At 29.3% G+C, this 21,959-nt stretch overlaps 3 protein-coding genes across 9 annotated transcripts; 1 reads left to right on the forward strand and 2 right to left on the reverse strand.

Annotated features, from left to right (window-relative positions):
- Positions 1-525: 525 nt before the first annotated feature.
- On the reverse strand, positions 526-6,312 carry LOC105253500 (FACT complex subunit spt16). Of its 2 annotated transcripts, XM_025412189.1 has the most exons (17): positions 5,974-6,310; positions 5,769-5,873; positions 5,343-5,507; positions 5,108-5,260; positions 4,864-5,010; positions 4,496-4,765; positions 3,076-4,362; positions 2,753-2,935; positions 2,490-2,621; positions 2,243-2,412; positions 1,956-2,139; positions 1,785-1,863; positions 1,531-1,699; positions 1,356-1,442; positions 1,188-1,253; positions 1,001-1,126; positions 526-909 (listed from the first exon to the last, which is right to left on the reverse strand). In XM_025412189.1, exons 1-17 carry the CDS (start codon positions 6,040-6,042, stop codon positions 903-905), a joined length of 3,399 nt encoding a protein of 1,132 aa, XP_025267974.1. In that variant the 5' UTR covers positions 6,043-6,310; the 3' UTR covers positions 526-902. The 2 variants fall into 2 exon arrangements, with proteins under 2 accessions (XP_025267974.1, XP_025267975.1); XM_025412190.1 differs by lacking the exon at positions 1,188-1,253 and having other exon boundaries at positions 5,974-6,312.
- A 1,066-nt stretch (positions 6,313-7,378) lies between these two features.
- Positions 7,379-14,667, forward strand: LOC105253496 (tyrosine-protein phosphatase non-receptor type 4). Of its 6 annotated transcripts, none has more exons than XM_025412193.1 (18): positions 7,379-8,016; positions 8,357-8,395; positions 9,275-9,486; positions 9,581-9,709; positions 9,893-9,941; positions 10,058-10,225; positions 10,334-10,454; positions 10,549-10,636; positions 10,806-10,958; positions 11,040-11,272; positions 11,354-11,524; positions 11,836-12,013; positions 12,091-12,258; positions 12,392-12,567; positions 12,655-12,854; positions 12,986-13,329; positions 13,498-13,782; positions 13,903-14,373. In XM_025412193.1, exons 3-18 carry the CDS (start codon positions 9,337-9,339, stop codon positions 13,984-13,986), a joined length of 2,697 nt encoding a protein of 898 aa, XP_025267978.1. In that variant the 5' UTR covers positions 7,379-8,016; positions 8,357-8,395; positions 9,275-9,336; the 3' UTR covers positions 13,987-14,373. The 6 variants fall into 6 exon arrangements, 5 of the variants coding, with proteins under 5 accessions (XP_025267978.1, XP_011259876.1, XP_025267976.1 ...); XR_003123313.1 differs by lacking the exon at positions 7,379-8,016 and adding an exon at positions 14,417-14,667 and having other exon boundaries at positions 8,393-8,474; positions 13,903-14,071; XM_011261574.2 differs by lacking the exon at positions 8,357-8,395.
- A 2,799-nt stretch (positions 14,668-17,466) lies between these two features.
- LOC105253497 (calpain-7) lies at positions 17,467-21,934 on the reverse strand. The gene is made up of 13 exons (XM_011261577.2): positions 21,775-21,934; positions 21,378-21,686; positions 21,132-21,295; positions 20,816-21,029; positions 20,348-20,670; positions 20,033-20,165; positions 19,452-19,642; positions 19,117-19,344; positions 18,705-18,949; positions 18,382-18,590; positions 18,089-18,297; positions 17,750-17,979; positions 17,467-17,650 (listed from the first exon to the last, which is right to left on the reverse strand). The coding sequence occupies exons 2-13, from the start codon at positions 21,568-21,570 to the stop codon at positions 17,509-17,511; spliced, it is 2,481 nt and encodes an 826-aa protein (XP_011259879.1). The 5' UTR covers positions 21,571-21,686; positions 21,775-21,934; the 3' UTR covers positions 17,467-17,508.
- Positions 21,935-21,959: the final 25 nt, after the last annotated feature.

Genomic DNA, 21,959 nt, shown 5'->3' on the forward strand with positions numbered 1-21,959 from the left:
ATAAATGTATTTAGTACATTGTCTTGCATCTATCATTATTTTTTTTATAGCTCGCAATCTATGTGTTAAAAATGCTTGTGTCAATGCTGCTTATATGTTACATCATATTTCTTACGTATGAAATACACATATGAAATGTGAATATCTTTCATTGATTCAAAAATATTATGAGATACATGGATAACCTTTAAGATAATGCCTCTTGGAAAAAGGAGGTATTTTGAATTTATCTCGTTAATCAATTAATTATCTTTATACACTACATGTGTTATTGAAAACTTATTAAGATGAATGTATATTTTTATAGCACAATATTTATTATCAAACGAGGAATGGAATGAGATATATACTTAATCATATATACTTAACATGTACTAATCTTAGAAGCTACATTAATTAACGGAAACACAAAATTATAAATAAAAAAAGTAATTAAATATTTTCTTCGGTACTTTTTTTGAGGAAATAAACAAAATTGATATCTAATATAATATATGAGTAATATATAATTTATATGTATTTCAACATATTTTGACTTCATAAAAAATTTTATTCTTATGTACATTTGAATTGTGATTGCAGATTATTAATGTATATGTATATCAATCACTGTTAAAGTCGATGTATGAACTTACTGCATATTAAAATAAACTAAGTATACAAGAACAGATTAAATATTTGAGAACGAAATACTTGAGAATTTAAAAAAAGAAATAATCATTCAACGCCATAAATAATCATCTATAATTAATTCGCTCCTGCTCACTCAATGCAAGAAAATGTACTATTTTTATAGATAAGCTAATTGCTATATCTTAAGTAAGAAAGTTTCAATTAGAATCAGAGTGGTATTTGTTGTGATTTTCTGTGTGCTTCCCTTTCAGTCTGCAGATCCTTTGTATTTACTTTCTATAAATATTTAGTAATTTAAAAAATGAGTAAATGAATTAAAAATGATATAAATATTTGTAATCATATAAATAAATAAATATTTATTTACCTAGATTTCTTGGACGCCCTATCATTTCTTTCCGAACTATCTTCGCGGGAACGTTTTTTACTGCTGGATGAAGAATGCGACGACTTACTTTTATCCCGCTTATCATGTTTACCATTCTTCTTGGGACTAAACAAACAAATTTTTAAATTATAGTGACATTAAAGAAATAAAACTTAATGGTAATCACCTGTGTTTGGATGATTTGGAAGGAGACCCTTTCTTGTGCGAACCCCCACTCCGTGATCGATCCGTTCTTTAAATCGAAGCATAAGACTCAAAATATTTTGTAAAAAGGAAAATTTACATTTTACGGATAGGAATACATTATTTTTTAGCTACAATAAATCATATTTACCTGTGTTTGTCTGGTGATCGTTTATCCTTACTGCTGGACGAACTTTTGCTCTTTGAATTCGCAGAACTCTTGTGCTTAGAATTATGTCTTATACACAAAACAAAAGATATATATATATTTGCAATGTTTAATAAATACTAAATAGTTTAATAAAATATTAAATTTACGTGCATACCTGTCTTTTGAAGGAGATGGAGACTGTCTTCGATTTGATTTCTTCTTTTTGCTGGAACTATAATCATCGCGATAACGATCATCTCCTCTTTCCTTGTCCTCTTCGGCTGCTTCTCGTTCCAAATCTGACCAATCTTTACCCGATTCCTCCGAGCTGCCTAATTCTTCCTCTAAAAAAGTACATCAAACAAAAAATGAAGTAAATTAAAAAATAAAAAACAAATTAATAAAATATAATTTAAAGAACAGCAATACCTTCACTATCAGTATCTTCAGAGGCTTCAGAATACTCAGTATCATCATCAGATTCTTCCTCGCTTTCCATATCAGATGGCTACAAGCAGATTAAATACAAATAGAATATATATATTTATAATATATATATATAATTTCATATTTTTAGAAAATTCATAAAAGATCTCGCACCTCATATGCATCATCTTCTTCCTCTTCTTCATCTTCAACTTCTTCATTTTCTGCATCACTTTCAGGATCTAAGAAGGTCCATCCTCCACTCTCAAAGAATCCTTGAGGATCATCTGTTATAGTCTTCATAATCTTTGTCCAATTTAAAGATTGAACACCTTCCGAATACCGAATATCACATGAACTGAAAGACGAAATAAATTTTATAAATATAATAATTATAATTTTATATATATATTTCTTCAACATGAAAAACTATTAACTTTATATTAAGTAATATCACTTACTTTAACCATTCTTTAACATGATCCAACATATTCATAGGAATAGCGTTTACCATTGCCACTTTTCTGTGATAATCTTTGAAGACAAAAATCATGTCAAAATTTTTTAAGTGGAATTGTACCCTTTCAAAATGAACCAATTCAACATCTTCCAATGTAATGACAAATGGAGGCTGAAATTCAATGTAACGTACAATGCATCACTTTGTTTTGAAATATTGATTTTGTTTTATTACAATATATACGTTACCCATTCTGTGAGATTAACTAAACATCCGCTGGTTGGTTGAAGCAAGACAGTACTTCTATATGGTGCACCAGGAAAACCCAAGTCCCGGAATGGAGTATCAAATTCAATCTCTTGCTTTGTCATTCCTTCAACCTGTGTACAACATACAGGTGCAATATCATTAATATATATATATATATATATATATATATATATATATATATATATATATTATATATATATATATATATATATACACTAATAATCTATAATATTCTACACACCTTTTCACAGAAACTTCTAAAAGCAGTTTTTAATTTATGTCTCAATTCTCGTTCCGACTGTTCAGCAGCAAGATCGTCACGATCATGCATGTGTTGATGTTTACCCAAATCTGTAGTAATTTCTCCAACTTCGGTATAAAATTGTACATCTACATGTTTCTTCTTACCAAACATAATAGCATGCTAAAAATTTATATAAATTATATTAAAATAATTCAATTATAAAAAAAGCGATATTAAAATTAATATCGCTTTGTGTATAAATATTATTATTGTATATAATAATGAAAAGATATATTTTTTAGATATTCTTTAATACATACTTTTAAATGGAAATGAAGCAATATAATCATTTCACCATCGCATGGTTGGAAGAAGGCATTCTTAATATTATTATAGAGAATGTCCACTTTATCACCACGGACCGAAGTGTACCGGAATCCATTTGTGTGCGCTTCTAAACCGCCCGTCATTCTCTTTGTAACTATATTTGGTCGAATGTACAGATCTTTTAATTTTGGATTGCCTTTATTTTGCGACAATATTAAGGTATCCTGTTTCACGAGATCCTCTTTCTCTCTTTCTTCGGCTTCTCGATTTTTAAACTTCTTCTGAACCTCTTTAATTAGCCTAAAAGCTGTATTTAAATTTGACGATGGTGCAGAGATCTCACCGGGTTCTTTGGTATTTGTGCTTCGATATGTTACTTCTTTAACAAACGTTGCATCGGGTTGAGGATAAGATCCACCTTCATTTCGTCCCATTGTTGCACCAGGATGAAAAAAGTTTATTCTAAGGTACGTATAATCTCCTTCTACCGACTGTGAAATGTTCTTAATTGTCGATATGTGGAAGGGTACTGGAATACCAGAAACAGGTAAAATTACAGTCTCATATTTCTTATCCACATATAACTTTAACTCTTTGACTTCTGGTTCACGTGGCATGTGGCTCAAGTTTTTATATGATACTGTGGATTTACGTATTTTCTCTTGTTCTTTGCCGCCAGATTGTTGAGCCAATCGAGCCTTAGCAATTTCGTTCAATTGTTGAGCTAACTCTTTCTGATGTTGCTTTCTCTTCTCTTCTGAACTATGTTCTGTTCTCAATTTAGATTCTATTACAGCTGTTCTTTTTCCACGACCCAGGATCTCTGGCTTTGGCTCGTTTTCTTTTCCACTTCCTTCTTCCTCTTCATCTTCATCATCTTTCACATATATACCTATATTTTTCACTTTCTTTTTTGACGGAGTCAAATTAGTAGCAGGCTGTCCTTCATTCACCATAACTGTATCGCCTATGAAAAGAGCGTATATTTTGCCTTCCTTATCTGTTGCATCTGAATTAGGAAGGTTTGAAAGACCAACATTAACATTGAATACCATGCCCTTTTTTGCTATTGCATTAGTCTTTGGGCCCAAGAGTAAAGAACTTTCCTTAAATTCAATGCCCATGGCAAATCCAAAATTCTTGGTCAAATGATTTAACATTTCTGATTTCTCATCTTTTACAAATTTAATACCAGCCTCATATACTTCGCTTATTTTTGTTCCTGCAACTAACTTTTTCAAGATCTCTTCTTCAAGTTGTAGCAGAAAATTGTAATTTTCCTATAAAAAAAATATTATAAATTATAACATAAAGAATTTCTATATTTTTCTATAAATTATATTTTATATAATTTAATAAGAGTTTGTATATATTATTACATAATTAATTTTATATATAATTTTTGTTTCTTACCTCAATTGTTTTTGTAGGATTAACCAACAAAGTTCTTACTATATTTGAACAGTAGGATTTATAACGTGCTCCCAATGAACAAACAATAACACCAAAGTGAAGAGTAGTATTTTTGTCACTGCTAGCACTAAACTTAAGCGAATAATTTCCACCACTTTGTATAATGGCAGGGTAACACATATCAACTTGGTTAGTATCTACACCAGTTACATATTTTTTATTTGAGATGGCTGCATCTACGCCTTCTGCCAATTTTGAATGTTTAACTTTCTGAAATCGATATATTTTTTTTTTTATATATTCTTTCCTTTTATAAATTTAGTTATCCAATATGCAATATGCAATATGCAATTGATGAGAAACTGTACCTTGTCTGAATCTATAATCTCCATTATCTGGTCTTTCAGATACTTGTTAAAAACATCTACTGATACGAGACAAGCTTTCTTTATAGTAAGTATTTCACTATCTTCTTTTGGACACATAATATAAGCAGCTGCAGCACTTACATCAATCTAAATTTATTCAGAGAAAAAAGAGAGATAATATTTTATGATTTTTAGATATATATTTTTATATTATCTTTTTGTCCAAAAAATATCTTGTACTTACTGTATCAAAAGATTCATTTTTTAAAGCCGCTCTCCAAGCATCCATAAAAGCACCAGGATAATTCTCCTTCAAAAACATTCCCAAAGTTTTGCCCTTTTTACTTTGTTTCATCACTTCAATGAGTTTTCCAAAGTTTGCTTTATCTTCATCACTCTTTAAGAATGTTATAATCATATTAGTATTACTAAGAATTTTGATAATGGAATTTCTTACATAAATTGTGCAATATACATACTCTATCTCTGACAAATAACTTTACAGGCGGTACATTTGTATCTTCGGTTTTGTGATTTTCCACTTTCCTCAGAAATTCAATTTTCTTTTTGCTGGCTAGGAAATTAATAGACTCCTCTGCCAGAATCATTATTGTATCCGTAAGCTCATAACTGAGCAACCATGTCTAAAACATTTATATAATGATATTAAATTGGTTATCACTCCCTCTTTCTCTCTTCTATTCGATGAACACAATTTATCTTGATAATATAAATCTAAATGTACTCTATGATCTGATATATATCTGATCGCTAAATCTATAATCTAAATAAATATAAAGAACAATGAACATTTAGACTATCAGCATCCTGATAGATTACTTGTAATTAATACAGAAGGTTTATAGTTAGGATTTATGAAAAGTTTTTCTTCAAAATACACATACTTGCAATGCTATGGACTTGCTGTAGACGATGTCTTCGTCGGAGCCGACAGCAGAGACGAGACAATCCATTTTTCCGAAACTGTCATCCGTGCCGACTTCCCCGTCCTATCGAGAACAAAAGATATTGGAGTAAATACAAAGATTTGACTCGTCAGAGATACTGGAAAACACCGCTGAACACGTGCACCCAACAGGACACGCTTACCTTCCATGCGGCGTACAGACGCTTCATGCGTCGAAAAAACATATCTTTGTCAAGAGACACGTTTGCCATGATTTCTGTGGGTTGAAACCAAAGCTACCTGTGGCTATACTGGTTATTCTCTACGCCGTATTCTGCGCGTCAACAGCGGTCTCAACGTTTCGTTCCTCGCCGCCGTCGATAATAACTGGCGGCGATCACGGCTGCGAGATGGCGGGATTTATACGGATTTACATATATAACCAAACCCGCAAAAACACCAAACACACGCAACACACCGCGATGCTGCGAATTATGGGACCTCGTACACAGGACGCGGCAACGCGTCCCGCGCAGCTTCTTCCGTACAAGCGGGAGATTGATTGGCTGCCGCGCTTGTGTTCCTTACGTGACGCCGGGTGGAGACACGTGACTCGTGCATCAGCCAGTAAAGTTGTCGCTTTTCTGGAAAGAATGAAAACGTCACGATTCGAGATGAATGTGCGTTGTACAACCGTCTTATGGCGCATGTCCAAAATTTTTTGCGCTCCGAAAGTCATTCACCAGTTTACGGATCATTGAACCTCCTCTACGGTTATTCTATGAAAAATCGGAATTAGAAATTGGAAAAACATGTATTTTTGGATTTCTTCTTACGTTATATATCGCCTAAATTGAACACATTTCTCGTGAGATATTTATAATATAATCATTATTATAATTATTATAATAATAAACGTGATATAATGGTTCGCGGGAAATGGTTCGATTTTATTATGTAACGTTTTCAGACGCATTTTTACTTAAAACGATCTTAAAAGGCACTGAGTGTAGAGAAAATGGCGGAGCCAATCAGCAATCGTTACATTAATCGAGCTCTATAAGGCCCGGTTCCACAACTCGAGTTAATCGGAGTTTAATACGTTAAACTGGGTTAACTGATTGGTCCATTCACTACTTAAACTCGGATTAACTGGATCGTGGAACTGGGCCTAAGATCTATTTTTAGATGATGCTAAATCAAAGCAGGAAAAAATGATGGTAGATATATACTTAGAAGTTTGTAAAAGAAAAAAAAGGAAAAACGAGAAATGTGCAAAAAGTTTGACTAAAAGGAACAAAACTATAGATTATACTTTCATCTTGACATTACAAGTGCTGAAGGAGTTTGGCCAATCGGAGCAAAGATTTCTTTAACCTGATTGGTCGATCAGGCAGCGTCGAGTGAATGTAGTCATAGCATACGATTCTACCCGCTCTACCCTCTACCTTGAATTAGCATTTTTATGAAGCAGCTCAATCTGACAGGCACATACATACACGTGCGCGCGCACGTCATGCATACACTACAGATAAATCAGATATATAATGCACTCAACACAAACACAATTACACATACATATATCTTTCACATATACACATGTATACCTGTATAACCGCGTTTTCTACTAGGCGTCAAACGTCTCTCGAGTAATCTGGATGTTCGAGCCGATTAGGGCTCTCGTTTCGTGATAAGTTGCAAAACACGGTTGTTTTACGTGCACCATTTAATTTTCGCTTTATCTACGTGGGCGCGTACGTATACATGTATACACACATGCATATGCTGCGTCCGAATAGATCGCGTATATTTTTGTATGTAAGCTTGGTAGCGAAATCGCGGAATTGCTTTATCCCCGCGATTGATTGAACTATCGCTACCTGTGCCCGAGCCGATTATCAATTCAACGTTGCCTTATTGTCAGGAAGTGCGAAAGAAGTGCGTAAGTGAAAGAAAGTGATTAGAAATTGTTAATAAATGAAAAATAAAAGAGTTGTGCGAAGAAATGCGTGATAGTTGCCGCAACATCAAGATGAGATATGTATCCACTTTGTGTGGGGGCTGTGTTTAGATTTACACAATTATGAGAAAAAGCTGGAGCATATGTACTTTACTCGACTTCAGTCCTGTTCCTGAAGAGAAAACGACTCGTGGAGTCATATGTACGTACGGAATAGTTTATCGAATCCTGCGTACAGGATCTTACAGCAGTTGCAAGTAAAACGCGCGGCTCCTGTATCATGAATGTGAGTATAATTTACCGATAATTTAGGGTATCTTCGAATTAAATCATTTCCAGATGTATCTGTTAATGAATTTTATTTTATCTGGCAATCTGTGCGAATGATCTTGCATGTTGATGGTACAATATCATTCTTCTGTGGTAGCATTATTTGTTGTGTTAATTATATTTTTTTTGTAATATATATATATATATATATATATATATATTTATATTTATATTTATGTATGTATATTTGTACATATATTTTGAATATTAATATGCAGTCCTGCAAAAACAGTATATCTGTTATATGGAAAAAGTCAGTCGCAATCTTCTCTCTCATGTATATAAACTATTTTCAGAATATTCCTGTTCTACATTATTCTGGCACACAGTAGATGGTAATTTGATTATGTAACTCATGTTGAATTATTGACCTAAAAATCTTGATAAAATTGTTTTTGATGACATCTTTAGAATGTAATTATATTTTTCTATCTATTTTTAGTTTGCAGTGTTAAATAACATAAACTTGTTTGACAATGAACTTGCAAAAGTCTTCTTTTCAGTTGCACTTTCTTACATCTAAATTTAGGATATACATATAATTCAAATTTATACATCTAAGAAGGAAATAACAAAAAAGAAAGAATACAGAATTTCCTAAAGTGCATCTGAAAACAAAACTTTTGTAGGACAATAATAGTATTTTAATATACTAACTTTTTATTCCTTTGCTTTGTATATTAAAAAGAAAAATTTTTTATAAAATAACATGAGTAGAAAAAGAGAAATATGCTCTCATAAATATTTTTATCATTAATAATTAAAAAGTTTATAACTTATTTTGATAAGACAGTTAATAATATTTCTTAAATCAATAATCTTTAATAGTATATTGTCAAAATATGTCAATAACAGAGTAACATATTTAAAAGTAACATTGTTAAAGTATATTTTTGCATATATGTATGCATGTATCTATAAAACTGCATGTTGTATATTTTACTTATTTTTATTATTTTCAATCATTAATATGCATATAATTTGTTTTTTTTATTTTTGGGTGTATAATCCTATACAATTTTATTCTTTATACCTATTTATGAAATATATGGATAAATCATTGAATTTTAAGAAATAAATCAATCAAAGAAATATTTACAAGCATTGTAGATAGAAATACAATTAGTCAATTATCATTGACAAATAATTATATGCTTAAATGTTTTGTTGACATGGTTCATTTATTATCTAATCTATTTAATTTTCAACATTAGGTGGTCAGCATAGCAGAGAGGTGGTGTCGAGAAGGTGGTTGACACGCCTTCATTTATTGGAGATGATTGAAAGTGTATCACGTAGAGCGTTGAGTGGCTCCAGTGGGAGCTACCACGTTCGTGGTGCTGAACTAGCGAGGAATCGCAGATTAAAATCTTTATCAGCCATAGTTACCTTTCTTGATGATACACAGCATACATTTCAATTAGATGTAAATACAATACTTTCTTATAGATTTAATAATGAAATCTTATTTAAGTAAGTAAATGTGTAAGTATAGTAAATGTATATGTATATGTTTGCAGAAACGAGCAAAAGGACAAGTTTTATTGGACTTGGTGTTTCAACATTTAGAACTTATAGAAAAAGATTATTTTGGTTTACAATATTCTGAAAATGGAGTTAGTACAACTATCCCTACATCTGATACAATGGTAACATACTTTAAAAATCATAATTATATGTAATAGAAAATTATTCTTTTTTTTTCAATATATTTATTTAATATATAAATTATATGTTTCAAATAAATAGTAATATTTTAACATAGTTAAGAAAATAATATTAACAAGAAAAAATATAATTTATTTTAATCTTTAATATATAAAAATTTTCAGAGATGGTTGGACCCTTCTAAACCAGTGAAAAAGCAGATAAGAAGTAAGGGTAAAGATCGTATTTCTTAAAACGAAATATCTTTAAATTATATTCAATATATTTTCCATATTTTTAGTGTCTTCTTACACATATTTTATATGATTAAAAATATATTTTATTTTCAGGTGGACATTTCTTTTTCGCAGTAAAGTTTTATGTATCCGATCCTAGTAAATTGCAAGAGGAATATACCAGATATCAATTTTATTTACAAATAAGACGAGATATTCTTCAAGGAAAACTTCAATTACCAACCAGTACAGCTTGTTTAATTGCAAGTTATACAGTCCAATGTAAGAGCATATTAAAGAGAAATAATATAATTTAATTATATATTCTTTTAAAATACAATACATAAATGGAACAAGTTAAGACATTGGATTTTTTATTTGTACATGTAGCGGAATTAGGAGATTATCATCCAGAAGAACATGGGCCAGGCTATCTTTCACACCTACAATTGATACCTGGACAAACAGAAGAAATGGAAAAGAAGATATCAGAACTACATAAGTTACATAAGTTCGTATATTTTGTAATTCTGTAATTTTCAATATATTTTTGTAAATCTTATTCACTTTAATACCAGCAAAAATGTATGCTTTTTTACTTGTAGGGGACAATTGCCAGCTGATGCAGAATTTAACTTCCTAGATCATGCAAAACGTTTAGATATGTATGGAGTGGAATTACATAAAGCCAGGGTATATAATGAATATTAAATTGAAGTTTTTTTTAATGTGTACTATACACACACACACACACACACACACACACACACACACACACAGAGAGAGAGAGAGAGAGAGAGAGAGAGAGAGAGAGAGAGAGAGAGAGAGAGAGAGAGAGATAAATATTTTATTTACTTTTTAGGATTCAACAAATAAGGAAATACAGTTAGGTGTTACATCAATTGGTCTCGTTGTATTTCAAAATAGTATAAAAATTAATGTATTTTCATGGTCAAAAATAGTTAAAATTTCTTTTAAAAGAAAACAGTTTTTCATACAACTTCGACGAGAACAGGTGAGTCTAGTTAACTGTTAATTCAACATATGCAATTTTTTCGTGATTTTTTAGAGATGTAAATTAACAACTTTGTTACAGTCTGAAAATTATGATACATTATTGGGTTTTAACATGCAAACTTATCGTAGTTCTAAAAATCTGTGGAAAGCTTGCGTCGAACATCATACTTTCTTTAGGCTTCATAGTCCAAAAATGCGTCCAAAGCGATTTCCTCTCACTTTGAGTAGTAGATTTACATATTCAGGACGTACAGAATTTCAAACAGTTGAAGATGGGAAACACAGAGCACGGGTGGAAAGAACATTTATACGGTAATAGTAATTAAATATATTCAATTTTATATCTTGTAGTCATATTCTTTTTTTCATAAACCTTATTTAATATTTATATAGATCACCTAGCAAAAAAATAGCTCATGCTATTACGACAGCAGCTGTTATCGATGACAAAGGTAAAATGACAATACCTCCTGGAAGATCATCACGATCTTATGACAATAAGGTTCAATCTCTCGGTGCTCGTGAACCTCGTCAAGCATGGGGTGAAGGAAATCCAAGTGATGAGTTAGTTGCAATTAGTATACAATAATTACAATTACATAAATATAATCCAGAATCATTGTCACTCTTTTTAACTATATATAAATATATAATTAATAGGCGGAAGATAAATAAACGGTCAAATTTATGAATCAAAATCTATAAATAAAGAGGGGGTAATTGTTCTGAAAAACATACAGTATAATTGTTTATGAATTATATAATACATTATATACATTCACATATATTCTTATAAAACGAATTAAATTAATAGTAAGAACAATGTGTAATTAATCGTATTTAATATTCCTAGTTTCATTTATTTTCTCTTATAGTGAAGGTGGTTTTTTATCTTTGAGGGAAGAGATAACAGGAAGCTATACACAAGGTGGAGCATTTTCTCCAGCATTAGGATCTAGAGTATTTAGTTATGCAGATGATGATACAACTGCTGAAAGAAATATTTATGATCTGCCAGATTATAGTGAACCTACTAGTTCGCCAGCCCCACAAGTAAATATATTTAATGAAAATATCCAGATAATAATAAATTAAAAGAAAAATATTCTATAAATTTGTTATTGTTTTAGATATTAGAAGATGGTTTAGTAACAATATCTCTAACGCCAGACGAACAAGGTCGTTTTGGTTTCAATGTAAAAGGTGGATTAGATTTGGATATGCCGATTTTAGTATCTCGAGTAGCTCCGAATACACCCGCTGATCGTTGTTATCCAAAATTAAATGAGGGAGATCAAGTACTTATTAATTTAATATACTTCAAATTATAAGTATTATTAGATTTTGCATATTAGATTTGAATAGAGATTGCGATTCTAAGCGATAAATATAATATTTATGTATCACAAAACAGAATATTTCTTTACGCAGGTTGTTTACATCAATGGAATTGATGTGAGTGGTTTATTACATGAACGTGTAGTGAATTTAATACGGCAATCACGTGATCGCGGATCTGGCGAACTTACATTAACTGTCAGACCGAACGCTCTGTATAATGCATTAGCTGGTACCGATGAAACTTCCGAAGAAGAACCGCCTTATAGGTATAAAATCCCAAGATGCTTTCATATTGAACATAATTTATGCTAAATCTAATCTATATAATGTAATGAATCTATTTCTTTTGCAAGATATGTGCCTGATGCACCTCATGCAGTCATTGGATCCGATGCGCTGGCGCAATCTATGTTACTGCTTGCGGATGGTCTAGCAAGCGGTGCTCTTATCGCGCAGTACGAACAATTGTACAGGAAAAATCCAGAACTTACATCACTCGAATCGAAAAAACCGGAAAATCAATCGAAAAATCGCTATCGGGATATATCACCATGTAAATAAAAATTTCCTAGTCGATTATATTGATCAAGTTGATCGAAAATTCTATATATAAAAAAATAGCAAGATGACAATATCTTAAAATAGTCGATGCATAATAATAATATAATATATATATTTTTTCAGATGACGTTACTCGAGTGATTCTGATGGGATCTTCAAATGGAGATTACATTAATGCCAATTATGTGAATATGGAAATACCAGGTTCAGGCATTATTAATAGGTATATCGCTACGCAAGGTCCCCTGTCTTCCACCGTTGCCGACTTTTGGCAAATGGTTTTAGAAGCCGGTAGCACGCTTGTCGTTATGCTGACAACTCTAGTTGAACGTGGTCGTGCAAAATGTCATCAATACTGGCCTGCATATAACGAGACGCTCACATTAAGAAATCTCACACTTACGTCAACTGCAGAAAATGTCGAAGATACATTTATTTTTAGAGAATTTATACTTCGTGATATTAATGTGAGTAAAGTTTGCATGCAATATTGCGCAAAATTAATTATATTGCTTTCAACACAGTTATGCACAGTATGCAAAAAATAATATATAAAATGCATTTTTTATATACATTTATATTTTATATTTTCAATATATCAATTAATTTCTATATTTATACATGTATTTTTACAGACCGGAGAAGAAAGAGATATAACACATATGCAGTATTGCAGCTGGCCTGATCATGGAGTGCCGAGTGATTGGCGACAATTTACTACGTTTACAGAGCGCGTTAGAGCAGCTCGTACTGGAATAGTGGAACCTGCGGTTGTGCATTGTTCTGCTGGAATAGGACGAACCGGTGTGTTAGTTTTAATGGAAACTGCACTGTGTCTAATTGAAGCTAATCAACCGGTGTATCCGTTAGATATTGTACGCTCTATGAGAGATCAGAGAGCAATGATGATACAGAATGCTGTAAGTTGATGACCTCATTTGTTATATTGTTCATTATCACACACAAAGTTTTCTATTTAAAAAATATAAAATATTACTTTCATCTTTATTTGAACGTAATATTCAATTTGAACTTTCCAGAGTCAATATAGATTTGTGTGTGAAGCAGTCCATAAAGCCTATAGTGAAGGAATAGCTAAGCCACTTCCAGAGTTCAGTAGGTGAAAATAAGAATTCGAAACGGACAGCATATTGTAATTATAGCCATTTCTTCTCTTGCATCTTGCATCAAGCATCATGTCATTAGAAGGTAGTTTTATACTTTGACAATAAACGCGTATAATATATATTTAATATAGTATAAAACAAAGTAAAACAGACATTTACATATTATGTAAAGTATATATATCTCGTTTATACATAACACTGATGTCCAGTTCTCATTCAATGTTATACTAGAAATTGCTCTTTCTTATCATGCGCAGACTATCGATTTAGTATTCTAGTGTATGATTGATTCCATTTCTTCACACAAAACATTGTATCGTACAAAATGTGATCATATTTTCTTGCTTTTGTCGGCGCGAGTATATATTAATATTTTATAATAATTTAAAATATATATATTTTTCTTTTTACATGTGACACAATGCAGAAAGCATCGAAAAGGCAATGTATTATGATATATCGTTGTCGAATTTGTAAAAATTAGATTTAGTTATATAACAAAAATTGTAAGATACAACACGTAGTTTTAAACGCTTTAAATAACGAATTCAGTTATTTAAAATAATTTAAAAATTAAATTTTCACATCTTTCCATTAAATGGAAATATTGGTGTATGTGTGTTTCATTAGTCAACAAGAATTATGCTATTTTATTATGGAAATATCGGCATATTTCTACATACACTGACTTTTTTAGATAAATTAAATAGATTTTTTTTATAGTAAACATTTTTACGCGCATGCATATTATTAAAAATTAAAAATTTTTTATTTTCGATATTAGATATATTTAAAAAATCATGATTCAACAAAAAGAATAATAATATGCATAAATTAATATATTTACATCTTAAATTCAAGAAGTACAATTACATGAAAATAATGGATGAGACGGTTATATAAATAATATATAAAAAAAAATATTGCACGCAATCTAAACAAAATATATATACAAACTTAAAAAATTTTAATATACTAGATATTTAGCTATTATCACATCAACTGTCAAAATGGTAAACTTGAATGAATTTAAAAATAATTTCTTTTTATATAATGTAAGTCCGACGATAGACTTAATTATGAAGATAATGAAATTAAAAAATGTGACAATTTTGTATCACATTTGCGCTATGTTAAATTCATCAAGGAATCATTATTATTAACAATTGACGTGATAAAAATTGGGTCTAATTTATGTAATACAATGTGAGAAATTTCGTCCAATTTAAAAGATTAATCATACAGAAGCTATTTAAAAGCACAAGATGAAGTACAATCTTCAATATTGGCAGCTTAAGAGGCGTAGCTATTTTGTTTATATACAAAGAATATATCGTTGTATTAGAAATGAATCAAAAAATTATATAGAAGCCATAAAAGCGTTTCTTTTTTTATTTTATAAGACAGCTAAATAATTCTAATATTTTAGAAATATTTGATAAAAATCATTTCACATTTTTTCCAAAATATTCATATTGATCAAAATATGTGTGACTATTCTTTTGGAGATACTGTAGTAGATAATGTATTAAAATTGTAGGACTGTTTTTATTATTTTATTATTAAATGTTTGAAGCTGTATATTATCTTCTAATAGATGTTTCATAGATTATTTATTTTTCATACAATTAACCAGAATATACTAACATATCTCTATATAAAGTTTCAACTTTCTAATTAACTTTACGAATGTCACACAAATTTTTCTGTTTAATATATTTACTGAAATTTTTAACAATATATAATACCTCATCAAATGTATATATATATCTATATACATCGTTTCACACAATCTATTTTTATAATAATACAAAGAACTGGTACTACAAACATTTTTGGAAGACTAGCAATCTAATCTTTCATGCATAGTTAAGAGAATAGAAATTATTTTTAATTGATTTCAAATTAATTATATACCTAAATGGGATGTAGTCAATTTTTTCATTTTATTTATTTGCAAAAAGTCTATTAAATTAAAATTATCTTATATTCTTTTTACAGTGCATGAGAGAACAAGAGAAAAATAGAAGAACTATAAATTTATCTTTGTGTCAAAATATATAATAAGTCTCTAATTTGACAATTAAAATTATTAAGAATTTTATAATATATTCAAAAGAAGGAAAAAATTTTAATACACTATTAATATATATTATAAAGCATGTATATATTAGAAAACAATATTAGTATATAAGTAAATTATACTTTTTCTGGTTTATTTTATATCTTGCAATATATATGTGCGCGCGCATGCACACAAATGGAATCTCTATAATTTATTATATATTACATATTATATAAAAAAAATCAACATTTAATGTAGATAACAATATGAATCAAACAATATAAGCCAAATTATATTTATCAATGCATCAAAATAAAGCTAATCTTATCTAAGAAGGTGCAAAATGTGAGCACATAAAAACAAATTTCTGATACAGTAGTTGGTAACAAAAATACAATTGTATGTGTAAGCATTACATATATATATATATATATATATATATATATATATATATATATATATATGTAATGATTTTGATACAAATGCATGACAAAAATTACATGTTATAGATGATTTCTTTATTATTTAACTGAAAAACTATTTATTTATCTGCAAATATAAAATGCGCAACACAACTGTCCATTTTTTACATATATGCAAATGAAAGTATATTTAATTGAATATATGTGTTATATATCAATGTCTTTATAATGCAATAATACAATACATTACATTGAAATATTTTTCCAAAACTTGCTCAGTATATTGTGCGTGTCGATTAAAAACAAATAATAAATAAACTTTATTAAAATTTATTTATATCAGTCAAAATTTTAGATTGTAGTGCCTTGTACATATTCTCCCCACACAAGCGTAATCGTGTTAAGCATAAATTAAAATATTTAAATTAGTTTAAATAGTGTATAATTTCGCTTTCAAAAGCATTAAATGCATATAAATAAATATAGAAATATAACTAGCTTTATAAATCTTGATGGTATAATATTATTATAGATGTCTAGTCTCGTTTATACTTTTGGAATATAAAATAAAATTGTTGCAAAACAATTTTCCTTAAATTATCTTTTTCCCGAATTATTTTTTTTATAATTACAATATTATATTACAAATAATATTATCTAAAATATAATTAATATTACCAAATATCTTTTTAAATATATACATATTTTTCTTATAAAAATAACTTGTATATCAATAAACAAAAAGAATCAAAATAGAATGCTACATAATATAATTAACGCATAACAAAAAAAATGCATTTAAATAGCAAATTTTTCTTAAGAAAATTATAATTTATTTGAAAAAAATAACGAAATATATTTAAAATATATTAATGTCGACGCATAAATATATTTAAAAATATATTAACATCGACAAAATTAAACTTTTATCTAAAAATAAATTATTAAAATTGAATAAAAAAATTTATAAACAAAATGAAAATAATTAATAGATACAACACAAAATTATAGCTTAATAACTTATTTAATTTGTTAAAGAAGTTGAAGCTGCAATTTACAAGAAGATTTACAGATTAAAAAGAATGGTCCCTCCTGACTAGGTATGTATGTTGAGGGAATGATATGATATGTTCCTGCTGGTACATCTTCTAGTTCCAAATACACAAATCCGGATCTGTAAATAGAAATAAAGCTAATTCACAAGTTTGTTACAAATATGTTTGAAAAATACTTTTTATAAAAACATGTGCAAAATATTAAAAAAGGTACGAACCTAAATGGTCCAGAAGTTTTCGTTTTAAATGCAGTCGCTGCATTTACGTCGTTTAATACAACAGTATTGATATCAAAGCCTATTTGATACTGCTTAGGTCCTTTCAAAATAATTAATAAATAATTATTATTATTGGCGCTTTCAAGCACTATTTGATAACGCGGATTATTCAAATATGTAGAATGATTACTGCATCCTCCTGCTGTAATGCCTTTCCATTGACCTGTTACCTATCCAAAATCATAATATGTAAATATATAAAACTATAATTTAAAAACTCATATTTAGAGAAAGAATCTAGAAAATATAATTTGAGAAAAATATTAAAAAAGTATATACCTCCTCTTCATATTTATAAAATTGAGGTATTTTTCTCAATACGAATGGACATGTTCCATATGCACGAAGGGTATAGTAGATTGTATTCGTTTTCTCGTACTGAGATATGACTAAAGTATATTTTGTATCACTTTGCTCTCCGAGTTTAATTTTGCACAAATAATGTGGGCTATTTATTTTCACACCATCAATATATGGTGGCGGATCATCTAAATAGATTATCATTTATTTATCACACGCACAGATAGTTAACAATATTGAAAATTGAAGAAAAAATAAAATGTATGCTTTACGTGGATAATATACTCTTTTTCCATCATTACGATAAATTAAAACTGTGATATATTCTTGATTTTGCCGAAAATCTGCTATATCTGTAATATGCCTCGTAAGAAGTATCCAAATAGCGCCACTTCCTCTATTCTGTATGTCCAATAAAAATTGTGGATTATCACCAATATTATAAGCGTCTTTTACAGGTCCAATACCAGCTTTCCACATTCTGTAACAAAAATGGAATTATTCTCTGAATACAGCACTATTGCTATTATATATAAGAAGAGAGTGATAGTGATTATGTAATACATAATGCAGATATAATAAAAAGATGACATACTGATGTATGCAATAAGTATAATTAAATAGTCCTGGATTCCAGTTTAAATAAAATACATCAAAGAATCGACATATACTGTCATAATCAATCCAAAAAACGCCATTATCAAATTCTGAAGCAGATTCTGGATCGTAATTCAATTTTTCCTTCAAATCTTGAGTCCAGTGTTTTATATCGAGTTCCGAATAATTGCCTTTCCATCGCAAATGGGACCATGGATTTTTTAATTGTAATAATCTTTCTCCCTGTAACATTAATACAATTTGAATTAAATGCTTCATTTTTTCTGAATTAATTACAAATGCATAATATATTTAAATAGAAATGTTATTTGTATTACGTATCTGTATTATGTCAGGAAATATATTAAAAAATAGATATTAACTGAAATTTTATTTCTTTTTTTGCTTACATTAATCTTTTTCACGTCAAGAACGGCGTACGCATGACTTGGTACCAGACCCGTACGATCTGCATCCAAATCTGATAATTGTCCTGTGGCTACAGTAACTAGTACATCTCCCTTATGAAGTCTTAATAATAATGTATCAAAGAAATTATCCTTATTAAAATCTGGTTCGTTTGGTCTTATCGCCCACCTTTCAGGTATCCAGCCAGTTAAGGCATGTAAATCTATATTCTATATAAAAAAAAAATAAAAGTGTAGTACATTAAAAAAAGTAAATAAAAAAATTAATAAATTATAGAATGAATAATTAATAATTGAAAATTGTAAGGAGAACTTACACTGTTTGATCCAGGAAAATCGTAACCGCCCATTACTTTCATATAAGCCTTTTCGAGCAAAGAAATCCATAACTCCCCACGATTGCTAGAGTAGGAACAGAGTAATTGGTTGTATCGGCTTGTAGGCAGTAGATCATCTATTATTACTTTACGTGGAATGCCATTGATGTGTAGTTTCACCATGTATTTTCCTGATATTACATGTGTGTTTATCATTTCCAATATATATTATATAATAAAATCTATTGAAGCATATGCATTTTTTTAAATTTATATAAGATTTATATAGGATAAATTCTTGTATGAAAAGTGATATATTCTTTAAAAGCATCTTTTAATTACATAAATTCAATGTAAAGAAAGATAATAATATCATTAGTGTAAAGATCTATAATCGTGTTTGCATAAAAAATAAGCTGTGAACAAAAATATAATAGAAATGTGTGAAGTGTTATGCATGTATATGTACTTTCTTCATGTAATGAAGGCATTTTAAGCATAATGGAAATATATATCATTAACAATATGTTTACCATCTTATGTTTTATCATCTTACAAATTAATAAACTAAGAATAATTACCAAATGGATTATATATGGGCTCTTTGTGTTTATTTTTGGGATAAATGATGGATGTTATAAGTCTTCTTCCAAATTTTTTCTCATATTGAGCACTCACTGCAAGCGAAGCAACAAATGAACAATCAGAGACTACCTAAAATACATGGGAGACCATTAAAACCGAATATATGCTATATATTTAAAAAATATATTCTCTGCTATATTCTTAAGTTTAAATTAATATTATAAAAATATGTTTAATATGTTTAAAATGCTTATACATATTACATATTGATATTATACTGTGCCACTATTATTAATAATCATGTTACTAACAGTCTGTTTTATGCTGAAATAATCAACATGATGACCAATAACCATCTTAGGATCAGAATATAATTCTTCCGGCCGACGCCATCCAGCAAAATCAAGTTTTTGCTTTGGTGCTAGTTCTAGTAATCCATCCTTGTCAGTAAATGGAATATGATATTGAAACTTTTCAGCAAGATCAATATTCATAAATGGTACAAACTCATTATCATTTATGTGAGAGCTATAAAGTAATACTCTTTTCTCCTCTTCAGTATAATTGGTATTACCACCAGTTACTTTAAGATGAGCACTGCTTCCCCGATAAAGTGAAGATTTAACATTTCTTGCTAAAATTTATTCAGAAATAATAGATATATTAGAAATAATAGATATATTAGAAATAATAGATATATTGCTAAAATTTATTCAAAAATAACAGATATAATTTCTCTCTCATATAAGTTTTTTGTCTCTATAATATATTTATATTACCTGGAGCAGGTGATGGCTCATTCACTGGTTGTTCGGGTTGTATTGACTGTTCAATGTTTGGCAAATTAGTTTCTGGTACAGATGGTAATTCAGCAAGACTTTTCATAACACTGTTATCCTCAGTAGCTTTTATTCCTTTTAATGATTCTGCCCGCTCGACAGCAACTCTAACAAGATTTGTTAATTTTGCTTTTACATCTGTATCAACAGTTTTCTGCAATATATCATGTAAAGATAAAGTACATTATTACATCAATATATACAAGAATTAATTTAATAATACATAATAGTTATTATAACCGAAAGTTATACTTACTGCACTAAGACCAAGTTCAGCAGCATCAGTGTATAACTTTATCGCAATATCTTTTAAACCTGCCTCATCCGCATCCAATGCTTGATTCATGAGAAATTTACATCTCTGTAACTCAGACTGATGTAAAGGTTCTAATTTATGCCTATTTTGATCCTCTTCATGAACTAAAAGTATCACAAATTATTGTTATATATAAATATGATTTATATATGAATTTATAAATTTCTATAGCATCATTAAACTTACTAAGATGTTGTATTGATGACATTCTTTCACGATAATCTGAAAGCTTTTCTTTATACATGTCATTCAATTCCAATTTAGTTAGAAGTTTTATAGCAATATCATAATAATATAAGGCTTGTTTATGTTGGCCATTTTTATCAGATTGCACAGCTCTGCTGGCAGCAAGTAGTGCATCATCTAATGTTTGTGCCATTTTAGCAGACTTTTTGCAGCAATAGGATTAAAAAGATCCAGAGTCCAAATTCAATCGAAAATGAAATCGATTTATTGCCTAAATATGCAAAATTTCCCAGAATTTACACTTTTTACCTGTGTAGAAATTATAAAATTACAATATATAAGAACACAGAACAAAATATCAAACTCTGTAAAATAAAGAGAGATCATATTCACATACATGAAGATATGAAATCCGAATTTCGTAAAATTATGCGAAATCAACAACAAATATGTAACATTTAATCAACAATTATAATGCAAGAGTATATAAACATAAAAAGAGAGGGAGGAAAATATACAAATGAACACTGGGTCTGTTCTTTTCAGCTGCACTAGTGCAATTAGTTAGAGTGAAAGAAAGCA

This window comes from Camponotus floridanus, unplaced genomic scaffold, assembly GCF_003227725.1.
Source record: "Camponotus floridanus strain SB8 unplaced genomic scaffold, Cflo_v7.5 scaffold49, whole genome shotgun sequence".
NCBI classification, from domain to species: domain Eukaryota; kingdom Metazoa; phylum Arthropoda; class Insecta; order Hymenoptera; family Formicidae; genus Camponotus; species Camponotus floridanus.